Here is an 11,982-nt window from a genome sequence, read left to right as displayed (position 1 = left end):
CACAATGTTGCCCGCCTCGGTGTAGCGCTCGAGCTTGTCCAGCATCGCGTCCGCGCCCTTCCCGTCCCGCGTCGCGCTCACCCACGCCGCGTCGAAGCGGTGCGACGGGGCGCCGGTGAAGTCACGCAGCGCCAGCGCCGAGTCGCCACCGGTGATGCTGGCGTACGAGTTGTGCACCTTCGCGTACGCCTTCTGCAGCAGCGAGACCCACAGCTCCGCCGGGTTATCGAGCACGCGCGCGTAACACGGCACACCGTTGACGCTTGGCAGGAAGTCATCTAAAAGGACAGTGTTCCACCACCCGTTTTTGTTGATTGACACACGGTACGCGCCGAGCCGCTTTTCCTCCGGCTTCCCTTCTGCGAACATCTCCTTGACGCGTGCCTCATCCTCCGAGAGGATCGACGCTGCGCACATGAGCCACTTGTCCCCGAGAATGCCGCCATCGATGCACTGCGGCATCACAGGGCCGCAAATATCGTCCACTGCTGCCTTGCTATCCTCAAGGTACTCGCCTGGGCGCCGCAACGCCGTTGGCGGGATCTTGCGCCCATCTATACGGGGACGCGACAGCATAGCCGCGCACGGCTCAAAAGACAGATCAACGAAGGGCGTGTTGCTCTCGATGCAGCGTCGCAGTGTCACCTCCTCGTCGGTGGAGCNCCGCGCACGGCTCAAAAGACAGATCAACGAAGGGCGTGTTGCTCTCGATGCAGCGTCGCAGTGTCACCTCCTCGTCGGTGGAGCCACGTGCCAATTCCTTCACCTTCAAAATCTGGTCGGCGGCCGCACGAGTGAGGACCTCCACCTTGCGGTAGTACTCCTCCGAGAGTGGGTGGGCGGAGACATCTGTCTTGTGCACCCCCATCTCACCCGAAACCAACTCGACGGTCTCCAACGGATACACCACGGCGGAAACAACAGCCCATCCATTCGCGGACGTTGCCACCTTCGCGCGGCTGGAGGGTGTGATGGCTGAGCCGGGGGCGAAGAGGAAGTTCACGTGCATCTCGTAGTTCAGGGTGTCGTTGTACACGTACCACGTGTCGTCGCGGACGATGCGGAAGCACATGCCCTTGGGAGGGAAGAAGGATGTGATCACGCCATTAACGGTACACTTCTCGTACCTGAAGAGGGCGCTCTTCAATGCCTTCACCCTTTCCAGCCGCTGCTCCTCCGCACTTAACTGTTGCGTCGGTTGGACCTCGACCTTTACCTCCTCCTTGGGCGCCGTTTCCACCTTCACCTTCTCGGCGGTAGCTGCGGGAGCCGCCTGCTTCGGTGGCTGCTTCTCCTTCGATGAACAGCAACCCATCGCGTCGTACCTTTATTTCACTGACCTTCAGGGTGTGAATATAAAAGACTCTTTTTTTCTTTTAATCCTTTTTATTCTTCTTTTCGTTTTGTTTCAGAGTGTTGAAGGCGCGATATACGCGACGCCGACAAAACGGGAATGCACACAGAAGGGGAGCAGCGAGAGCGCGAGCCACAGATGAGGTGGCGGGGCAGCAGAGGAGAGCGTGGGCTCCACAGCAGCCCGGGAGTATGCGTATGCGACAGAGAGCAAGAGAGAGCGTGTGACGCAACCATACAATTGCTGAAAGGGGGGGGGAATATGGGCGAAGAAAGAGTCGTGCTGTTTAGTAACGCACGGAGAATACGTTCGTATGAGTTGTTGCGAGAAGGACCACACGACGATCGCAAGACGGGAGCCCAGCAAAAGTGATTTAGTACAAGCATAAATAGAGGGGTACACGCCCGCAACAACAAACCGAAGACAATTGAACCAAGAGAGATGCCTCAACGGCAGCGGGAAACAAGAAACAAGAAAACACACCAAAAAAAAAAAAGCAAAACAAGTTGTACAATACACGCAGCCATGGAGGCTCACTTCACCAGCAATTCATTCGAAAGCAAGAACGGCGTGGAGGTTCTTCGTGGGACTCTGAAAGGGACAAAATACAAAACAAGAGCCTGGCGAAGTGTATACAAAATAAGTCCCGACACGCTAAGCCCAGTGTCTGTGGCCTCGACCAGCACCCATGAGTTTACCTATGCTCCTTCTCTCGTTTGCTCCGTTGTTTCTCTTTGAAATAATGTATGTGTTTCATGTTTATTGACTGTTATGTCTGCTTTTTTGCATGTCCTTGAAATCGTATTTCAAAAGAGATATGTGAGCATATACATATAAAGAAATATACGTGTATGCATAGATATATAATAATAATAATAATAAGTATTATCATTTCTATATATACCCGTATATATGTAGACAGGCGTGGTGGCAATTGGCTTCCCGTAGCTACTGAATCTTCTTGGAGTTCTGGATACTGTCGCCCCCGCGCAGCACAGCGCACTTACCGGGCTTTTTGTGCTGAAACTCTACGTGCAGCGGCGCTGCCTCCAGAGTGGTGTAGTCGCGGCGGTTCTTAAAGGCGTCGTGCGTGGGCGGCAGCTTCTTGAAGTTCACTGCCAAACCGCCACTGCCTACCTTGCACGGGCTGAGGAGGCCCAGCGTAAACTTTTTCGGCGTCTCTGGCTTGTTCGCCATGACGCGCGGGATGATGTAGTAGGGCGAGTGCTGCGGAAGCAGCGTCAGCTCCATGCCGATGTCGCGGCTGATGGTGAAGGTGAACGTCTCCGGCGACGGCTCCTCGGGGTCCGCTGAGCTGTTGGCGTGTAGCACGTGGCGCTGCTTCTCCCGCGAGTAGGCACCGACGCTGAGGAGGAGGCCCTTGTAGAGTGCGTTGGGGTCGTCGGGATGCAGCGCGCGGCGGTCCTGCTGCGACAGCACCAACACCACCTTGACTTTGCGGGTCACCACCACCTCCAGCACAACGCTCGGCGTCAGCCCAAGAAAGACGCCACGAACGCGGTAGTCGTGCCAGTTCTTCCGCACCATGCACACACCGCCACCGTCGAAGTACCTCACAATGTCTTCCCACTCCATCCAGAAGGTGCCGTCGTTCTTCTTCGACGGCTTGCACGCACGGCGAACAAGCGGGTGACTCTTCCACTTGTCGCTCTTGTCACTCCACGCGCCGGTCCACTCAACACCGTTGCCGCCCCACGGGTTCCGCACCTTTAGCAGCTTGATACTCGGCAGGGAGAACTGCCGAACGTCCAGCACGGAGTACGCGTGCCCCATTCCGAGGCCCGCCCTCTTGTAACGGTCCTGCATTGCGCCGTTGCTGCCCTTCCCTGACTGTTGCTGGCCAGTGTATGCGCTGGTGTCCTTTCCAGGCGTGCCAATGGTGATCATGTAGCCCTTCTCCTGGTAGCGCCGCAGCGACTTGAAGAAGGCTGAGGCGGCGTCCGAGTTGCGCGCCGCCTTGGACCACACCGCCTCGAAGGAGAGAACCGGAAACCCTGTGAAGTCCTGCAGCGCAAACAGCGCGTCACCACCAATAATACCGGCGTAGGACCCATGCAGCTTCGCGTACGCCTTTTCCACGAACGAGACCCACAACTCGCATGGGTCACGCGAGCACCTGGCGAAGAGCGGTTGGCAATTCATGGTAGGGAGGTAGCTGTCGACAATGACGTTCTCCCACCAGCCATGCTTGTTGACTGTGACTCGGTAGGCGCCGCACTTCTGCTCCTTCTTCGCCTTGCTCGACGAGACGGGGTGCCGAAAGATGCCTTTCACGATGGACGGCCGCCCTGCAATAACGCTCAGTGCGCACATCAGCCAGCAGTCGCCAAGTTGTCCCTGATCGATGTCCTCCGGGTCAATTCCGTCGCGAAAGAGTTGAATGTCTTTGTGACGATCTGCCGGAATATAGTCAGCGGTGCGTTTCCACACGATATTTGGGACGTTGACGACCTTCTTCTTGTCGGTGGGCCGTTGCAGGGACAACGCACATGGTGAAAACTTCAGATCAACGTACATTGTGTTCTTCGTGTGGCGGCACTTGTGCAGCAGCTCCTCCTCTGAGTAACTGTGCGAGCAGATGCGGGATACTTCACGCCTCTCGCGTTGCAGCTTCGCGTTCGTCTCGGCATTGACCTTCTTCAAATACTCCTGCGTGAGCGGACGCGCCAGCGACCGGGATTTGAGGTAGTCCACCTTGCTTGTGTCAAACTTGAGGAACGGCAACGTTTCCAGCGGGTAGACAACAATCGTGGCTACACGTTCCTTGCCTTCGATCTTCAGCTGTGTGCGCTTCCCCGCCTCAATCCTTGTGTCAGCAGAAAACCTCATCGTAAGGTGCATCTCGCACGACAAAGTGTCGTTGTAGAGGAGCCACTGCTTGCCATCCTCCACGCGGTAGAAGTTGCCATCGTCCAGGAGGGCGTAGGCACTGCCGCGGTGGGTCGGGCCGCCGAATTTAAACTTGCGGGTCTTCTTCACAGGCTTCGTGTCCTTGTCGCCCTGGCGGAGGACGTACTTTTCCTTCGTGTCCCTGCCCGTGCAGCAGCAACACGGCATAATGTTTGTTTTCGCTCTCTAGATATAACGGTTGCACTGCAAAGGAAGGGGAAACGGCGTGCACACATCTCCACACGAGAAGAGCAATACAAAAGGCACACAGAAAACGTATATTATTATATTATATGTACTAAATATATATATGCGTGTGTGTGTGTGGAGACACAAAATTGAAAGCCTCTTCCTTCCGAGACGCCACTCACCAAATAAGAAGCATAAACAACGCAATAAACCTCAAAAAAAAGCGGGCACTACAATCTCCATATACCTGCGTACGCCACTGACGGCCACCCCGATAAGTCCATTTCACTCTGCAGGGAGGGCTGCATAGCTACAGCGAGGGTGATCTGTCTGAAGCACGAGTCCGTCGCGCCACTCCAGTCGCAGTGGCTTCATCTGCGTCATCTCCGATTGCGTCGGCTGCAGCGACACGGTTCCCGCAGAACCGAACAATGCATTTACAAGCGGAAAGGCGGCAAACGGGAGCTCGACACTCTGCTGCCGCTCCGCAAAGCTATTAGAGACGAGCACGTAGTGAAACACCTGCCCGATGCGTGTTAGCCACTCGTGCACGTTCTCCAGAGCGGACAGCACCTGCGCAGTCCGCCTAACATCCCCCGCGTCCGTGAGACTGTCGTCATCGACGAGCACCAACGCAGGGGCCTCATGCGGCGTGGACCAACCGCCCACCTCGCGTACAACATCGGCGAGGCTCTCCACATACACGAACTCAATGCGGCGCAGTGCCGCCTCATCGAGCATAGTTAAGGGGGTAAACGGCTGTGGCATTTTGGAGTAAAGCACATGCTCCTGGCAGAGCACGACAGCACGGGCACCGTCCTGTACCGTGTTGACGGCCGCCTGGAACGCAAAGGACGTCTTGCCCCTGCGTCGCGCCCCACGGATGAAGCAGCCGTGGCCTGGCAGCCGCGGAGTCGGCGCAGACGCATTCCGCTCAAGAAACATGGAGACGTCGACTGGCATTGTCGTCTAACCTTTTGCCAGCAGCGGGCATGCGGCACTGGGAAAACAGCACGAGAGAAGAGGAGCACCACGTGGCATAAAGGGGATTCAATCCGGAGCAGAAAAAAAAAAAAGAGCCTCTGGGCGAAGAGAAGTCATGGCAGGGTGACGTGACAGCGCTTGACGCGGATAGAAAGATAAAAATCACAACAACAACAAAAACAAATGGGGCGGAGTATGTGGTGAATGTATACAGTGCGTACCAAACCTACGAGTGGGGAGAGGGAACGACCAAGCAGCGATATTTGTCGCTTGGATTATATAAGTGAAGCGAACCAGAGACGGCACGAAGACAATTGCTCCGACATAATGCTCATTCTGGAAAAGGCGATAATTTCCCTCACAAAAAAAAAAACAACAACAATGACACCACAGAGATGAAGGAATGCTACCGAAACTAATTTGTCATGATTTTAAAGAATATTTTAAAACACACGAGGTTGTCTCTCCTCTTTAGAGAAGAACACAGTCTACCATTAAACACCGCATGGCGCTCAGTCTGAGCAACAGAGAGAACCCCATGTGTATCAAGAAACTATGAGTGACCTCGCTCTGATTCAAAAGACACACAATCATCAAGAACAGGTTTTCGCGTTGTGTAATGATGACCCCTGCTTGGCCACAGGTAATTCATGCGCAGCCTTGTATTGAAAGGTTGTGCTCACCTTCGATACGCCGCTCAGATCAAACACCTTCATGCTATTAAACACAGCGCAGTTACTTGTCAGACGCCGCAGATTCACCTCCGCAGAGGAGCTTCGGATTTTATTCTTTACCAGCAGCGCCAGAACATATCTTTTGTCAGTTACATCGCCCTGGCTGTGCATCATTCGACGGGGGATGACGTAGTAGGGCGAATTCTCCGGCATAAATTCGTATTTGAGCGCCACCGTCTTGCCCATGACAAAGAGGTAACGCTCAGACTCGTCTTCGGCATTCTCGGCCGAGCAGCGTATGACTTTCTGCCGCGTGCCATCCGCACACGAGAGGTTGATGAGAAGGCCGGTGTACTTACTCTCCGGGTCGGAAGAATGCAGCCCACGCGTGCTCTTCTGCACCAGCACCAACCATGCCTCAAACCTTTCCTTCACAACTACCTCGAGGACCACGTTTGGAATCTCCCAGTGGAACACACCTGGGATGCGGTACTCGTGGTAACCGGGGCGATAGAAGCACACACAGCCATCCTCAAAAAAACGAACAAAATCTTTCCATTCGATCCAAAAGATACCGTCTGCCTTCTTCTCTGGGCGACAGATAACCTTGATAAGCGGATACGTCTTCCACATTGCACTATTGTCTGACCAATCGCCACTCCACTCCACCTTATTGGCCCACGGATTGCGTATCTTTAGCATGCAAAGTCCGTGAAGGGGGAAGTGCTTCACAGCGAGCACAGTGTAGGCGTGCCCAAGTGCAAGACCGGCCTTTTCAAACAGCATCTCCGTTTCCCTTGCGTCTCGACTAATTCTACGCCTTGCCAAGTAGCTACGCAGGTCACTGTTTGGTGTATTGACGGTGATGAGGTAATTCTGATGCCGCCACTCATGCAGCTTCTTGAAGAAAACTTCCGCCGCTTCCGAGTTCCTCAGCGCGGCGGTCCACATCTTTGAAAAGTCAAACGTTGGGAATCCAGTCAGGTCCTGAAGCGCATAGGCCGGTGCTCCCCCAGAGATGGCAGCATATGAGCCGTACGCCTTGGCGTAAGCCTTTTCCAGTAGAGACACCCAAAGATCACATGGGGCCTCACGGGTCCGTCCAAAGCAGGGAAGCTTCGAAGTAGATGGAAAGTAATCGTCCAGCACCAAGGTACGCCACCACCCGTTCAAGTTGAGCATAACACGGTAGGCCCCAGCCTTTTCCTCCCGCCACCTGCGACAGCACCAGTGTGGACTGAGAAAGAGTGAACGAATGGACTTTGAGTGCTCTGCTAACGCGCTAATAGAGCACATTAGCCAACAGTCGCCCAGCTTTCCCTGGTCAATGGCTCGCGGATTCACGCCATGCTTGTAGAGTGCAATGCGCTTCTGCCACGACTTGGGGAGGTAGTCCTTCGGCCTGCGCCATGAGAACTTGTCGAGGTCCCGCAAGACGATATTTTTAGTCGAGCTATCGCTCGGGTGCCGGATCGAACTGTTGATTGGTGGAAAATTCATGTCCACATACGCGATGTGGTGCTTCAGACAGAGATGCAACGCTTTTTCCTCGTCAATGGTGTTGTTGCGGCCTCCCTGCAAATGAAGCACCTTTGACACCGCAGCCATCTCTCGCACCACCACCATGCGGTTTAGTTGCGCAAACTTCGCCTTTTCAACTGCCGAGAAAGGACGCGCTACAGCAGTTCCATTCCAACTCAGCGGTACGCCCTCTATAAATGGCTCCGTCTCGAGCGGCATAATAACCAGCGTGGCGGTGGTGGCACCGGCGCTGCCGGTTTGGCGAAACTTCGTTTTCCCCAAGGCCTCAATGACGGAGCCGCCGCCGAACTTCATCCCCACATGCATCTCAGAGTCTTGCGTATCGTTGTAGTAGTACCACCTCTTTCTCTTTACGATGCGGAACAGACGGCCGTCCGCAAAGACAGGGGCGATGTCGCCGCCAGACACGGTTGGCTTGCCGTTCACATACTTTGGTGGGTCGATGCAGCACGAAGCGCACCACGCCATGAACCTCGAAAGCCAATTGTCAATGCAACCGCAAACGTTTCAATAGTAGTTGTACCCCTGCAGCGTCTACCAAGCCACAACACAGGAGACACTAGCAATGAACAACAGGCTCGTGCACACAACAACTCTAAATTCAAGCGTGGCGACAAAAAAAAATAGTGGGAAAAGAGCCAGGTGAGCCATCGCAACGATCTCAACGTCAGTGTGTGAGAGNAATTCAAGCGTGGCGACAAAAAAAAATAGTGGGAAAAGAGCCAGGTGAGCCATCGCAACGATCTCAACGTCAGTGTGTGAGAGTGGGTGTGGGGCCTCCATGGTACACCCGTCAACATATGTACCGGGGATTCGGAATGATGAGACACAGCAGGAGTTTTCATATACAAAGAAAACAAATTCGTTTCTGACGTGTTCAATAATGCCTCAGTCACTCCAAAGGCTAGAGAAATATATCTATCGTGCGCCAGCATCGATTCACATGACCCATGGATGGCACTGGAGAAAACACAACGACACTTGGGTAGTTAAAGAAAACAGGCCGAAACAGGAAGGAATTGCAATGAGAAGCGGTGGGGGGGGGGGGNGCGCTGCACGAATGGGGGAAAAGGCTATCAAGCCATCCCTCTTCAACGCGCTTAAAGAGACAGAGCGAAACATTGAGAAACACAAGGATGAGGTATAATCTTTACCACATAAGAAGAAAGAGCAGAACAACCCCGCCCTCTTCTAGGTTGAAAAAACTAGAAAAGGAGACTCCCATACATGAATTAAAAAGGAAGAAAATCGAAAGATCAGAGTGCAGGAAGGAAAAAAGAGATGAAGGGGAATGTAACGAAATACACACATACACAGAGTCACTATATAGATAGATAGATAGGTAGATAGATATATAGATATATACTTCTGTTTACCCCACGCACGTGAAACAGGACGGAAGAAAAAGTCACTGCGTCGTAGCAAGGGTGTCACTCTAAAACTTTCTTTAGTTCTTAAAGAAGTCGAGAAGGTTTTGCACCATGGGTTGATGCGATACCGCATTTGGCTCCCGTGCATTCTGCCGGCTATGAGGGTCACCTTTATCCTTTGCACATACCTTAACAGAAGCCACACGCTCTGCTGCCTCATCTTTCTCAAGCGTCCAGAGGTAAGTTCTAAAGCGAGACTCTACCGCCATCAGCACGTTACGCTTTAAATCCTCGTCGTGCATCAGGCACTCAATCTCTTCATCCTTATTGCTGCTCGAGTTGCCCGCCTTTACTGTTTTAGCGTGGTGCAGCAGCGAGCGCGTTGATGATACCAACGGCAGTTTGGAATTTGCCACATTGCTCACGTTACCCTGCTTCTTGTCGACAACCGAATTTCCCGTCGTGTTTTGCTCCACATCGTTGCCCCAGCTGTCGCCCAGTTTCGAGTTGAGTCCACCTGAGTCAAGTGACATATTACGCGAGAAGCTTGAGTTGTTTCCCATCGGTCTTGGTGCATTATTAAAAGCAATCTGTGGGGCTTTGTTGCGGGAGATTGGAGTGTCTTTGTAGGCCACCGTGCCCATCTTTTCGAAATACTCAGGCGTCATTGGTCCTAGCGGCAGAGATTTGCTCACACTCACCCCAGCACGTGACTCAGCGGGCTTAAATGTTGCCATCTTCACATCAAAGACAGGTTTTACTAGTGTTTCGCTTTCGTCATCATCGATCCTCATTTGACTCTGCGCCTGGAACGAGAGAAGCTTTGGGAAGAAGCCGTCCGCGCCTGCCGAGAGAAAGGACTCCGTCGACTTCGGATTGCAGGCGGAGAAGGAAGCCTCCTTCACCAAAAAATTGTCAAGTGCGTGGCTCACAAACATCGAGACAACATCACCGTCATTGTTATTGTTGATAGCCGTCGACGGCACCGGCTTCTTTGCTCGCGCGCTCCTACGTTTATATCCATCGATGATGTGGTCCAGAAGTGTGTCAAGGTGGTCCTCTGAGACGCTGCTGCTCGCGGGGACGCTCTTCAGAATCGGCGACCGACAGCCAGGCAGGCCGTGGTGGGTCAGTGCCCGCCGATCCAGCGGCGGATCGGGCCGCCGCGGTGACGGCTTCAACAAGTGCTTCGAAGAGACCGGTAGCGGTGGCATTCCTTCTTGTGGTCGGCGGGTGGGGGTTTTAGACGGAGCCTTCGCTGACGGATCGTCGAGTGGAGCCTTGCCGTACATGTCGTGCAGAAACTCCATCACATTCTGTCGGAAGTCGCCTGCTGCTCGTGGTCTCCCAGCAGAGCGCGGAGCGTCCATTCCGTGCCCACTCGCTGCAGAGCTTTTCACCCCAAACACCGCCGGTGCGTCACTATTCCACTGCACCGACGTCTGGCGCCTCACTTGGCACCCGGTCTCTTTGGTGTTGCCGGGCGAGGACGTTGTCTGCAGGGCCTTATTAGAGGCAGGGTGAAGATGCTCATTCGACTTTGTGTGTGATTCGCTATGCTTCTTCATCGCCACTTCTACAGTATACGGGATATATACTACACGAGCGCAAGAGTGAGAGGAGCAATGCTTGTAGCAGTGTCTATGCATGCGTAATTCATATTTTGTTTTTGTTAAAAAAATGATTGGGCTGGAAAGTGCAATGCAGGGCGTGACGTCAGAGAACCAAAGAGGGGTGGTGCTTCTCCTCCACCTAAATGATCTTTAAGTCACAAAAAAAAAGAGAATATCAGGCAACGTAGCTAATTATTTTTTTTTTCTTTGGAATATCGGCCTCATGCTTCGGCACAAGCAGCTTGGCAGGTATTTTTAACGACGAGGCCGAGCTTGGCCAGATTTTCCGCCCGCCGTTTTCGCTGTTCTGGTGGTACAGATGTGTCGTACAAAATAAAGCGGGATGCTCGAAGAACAGTCCGCTCCACATCAGATTGGCTTACTGCTGCAAGAAAATCCACCACATCGTTCTCGTTAAGAGAGTCTTGCTTTGCTTTAAAAGCCGTCGGTATTCCGACTTTGGTCGCTTTGAAAGCCCTCGAAAGGGCAGAGACCTTTGAGGTGCTGAAACTGTCCAGCTCCCGCCAAAACACATTGGAGGTTAGATGCTGACGGGCAGCAACAGTGTACTGGCGCGCCACAATCGGCATGAACCTCTGGCCCATTGGTGTGGACACGGCATCTCGAATAGCAGGTAGCGCCGCCTCCACTCCGTTCTCCTCGTCAACGTAGCGCAGAAGTTGTTGCGCCAAACGCAAAGTTCGACGATTCTGAAACTCCTTAGAGAGCGTTTCGTTGATAAAAACCTTTGGAGTTAAGTACAGCGCCCACGCTATGCGTCCAATGAAGCATTCCAGAAACGCCGCCCCCAGACCTTCCTCTATTCGGCTGTACGACGAGTTCTCATCGAGGACCACCTCCGCCACCCCGTGCGTGTCGTAGTAAGCGCGTCGCTCAGAATCAGAGAGAACGGCGTTCGCCTCAATCAGCTCTTGAAAACGTCTCGTGGCCTCTGGGTTGTTCGGGTTCTTATCTGGATGCATTTCGAGTGCCTTGCGGTGAAACGCGCTCCGAATTTCCGCCGGCGTCGCCGTTCTCTCGACACCCACAACGGCGTAGTAATTCCTCCCATTTTCAGACCCTGCAGCTGCTGCTTCCGCCGCCCCATCCCCCTTTGGCGCGTGCGTGCCCACGCCGCTCTGCAGCTCACGGTAGAGCTCCCGCGCGCGTGCGAAGAGATCGGCGTCAGAGGTGGGCAGGTCGGCGAGCGCGGTGGCGAGTTGCACGTCAACCCAGCGCCCCTCCTGGCTGTTCCAGTAGCGCGACCCCCTCGCCGTCTCACGCAGCGCCTCGCCGGTATTGCACACGCCCTTCACAAGCTGCGCCGCGCCCGTGCAGGCACCGTA

The 11,982-nt window shown here is 54.0% G+C and overlaps 7 protein-coding genes across 7 annotated transcripts; all 7 read right to left on the bottom strand.

The window, feature by feature from the left end:
• Positions 1-576, bottom strand: DQ04_05301060 (cytoskeleton-associated protein CAP5.5; the record flags this gene model as incomplete). Its single annotated transcript, XM_009314108.1, has 1 exon — positions 1-576. A coding segment is annotated over one exon (576 nt), but the record flags the coding sequence as incomplete, so codon positions are not given.
• A 25-nt stretch (positions 577-601) lies between these two features.
• Positions 602-1,315, bottom strand: DQ04_05301050 (cytoskeleton-associated protein CAP5.5; the record flags this gene model as incomplete). Its single annotated transcript, XM_009314107.1, has 1 exon — positions 602-1,315. One exon carries the CDS (start codon positions 1,313-1,315, stop codon positions 602-604), a length of 714 nt encoding a protein of 237 aa, XP_009312382.1.
• Positions 1,316-2,302: 987 nt separating this feature from the next.
• On the bottom strand, positions 2,303-4,432 carry DQ04_05301040 (calpain-like cysteine peptidase; the record flags this gene model as incomplete). The annotated part of the gene is made up of 1 exon (XM_009314106.1): positions 2,303-4,432. One exon carries the CDS (start codon positions 4,430-4,432, stop codon positions 2,303-2,305), a length of 2,130 nt encoding a protein of 709 aa, XP_009312381.1.
• Positions 4,433-4,738: 306 nt separating this feature from the next.
• On the bottom strand, positions 4,739-5,416 carry DQ04_05301030 (hypothetical protein; the record flags this gene model as incomplete). The annotated part of the gene is made up of 1 exon (XM_009314105.1): positions 4,739-5,416. One exon carries the CDS (start codon positions 5,414-5,416, stop codon positions 4,739-4,741), a length of 678 nt encoding a protein of 225 aa, XP_009312380.1.
• A 614-nt stretch (positions 5,417-6,030) lies between these two features.
• On the bottom strand, positions 6,031-8,121 carry DQ04_05301020 (calpain family cysteine protease-like protein; the record flags this gene model as incomplete). The annotated part of the gene is made up of 1 exon (XM_009314104.1): positions 6,031-8,121. One exon carries the CDS (start codon positions 8,119-8,121, stop codon positions 6,031-6,033), a length of 2,091 nt encoding a protein of 696 aa, XP_009312379.1.
• Positions 8,122-9,100: 979 nt separating this feature from the next.
• Positions 9,101-10,591, bottom strand: DQ04_05301010 (hypothetical protein; the record flags this gene model as incomplete). Its single annotated transcript, XM_009314103.1, has 1 exon — positions 9,101-10,591. One exon carries the CDS (start codon positions 10,589-10,591, stop codon positions 9,101-9,103), a length of 1,491 nt encoding a protein of 496 aa, XP_009312378.1.
• Positions 10,592-10,857: 266 nt separating this feature from the next.
• Positions 10,858-11,619, bottom strand: DQ04_05301000 (putative chaperone protein DNAj; the record flags this gene model as incomplete). The annotated part of the gene is made up of 1 exon (XM_009314102.1): positions 10,858-11,619. One exon carries the CDS (start codon positions 11,617-11,619, stop codon positions 10,858-10,860), a length of 762 nt encoding a protein of 253 aa, XP_009312377.1.
• Between the last annotated feature and the right edge of the window lie 363 nt (positions 11,620-11,982).

Source organism: Trypanosoma grayi, assembly GCF_000691245.1.
Source record: "Trypanosoma grayi strain ANR4 Tgr_530_V1, whole genome shotgun sequence".
Lineage (NCBI taxonomy): Eukaryota > Euglenozoa > Kinetoplastea > Trypanosomatida > Trypanosomatidae > Trypanosoma > Trypanosoma grayi.
The sequence above is the reverse complement of the archived record's forward strand: the minus strand, read 5'-3'. Positions and strand labels throughout refer to the sequence as shown.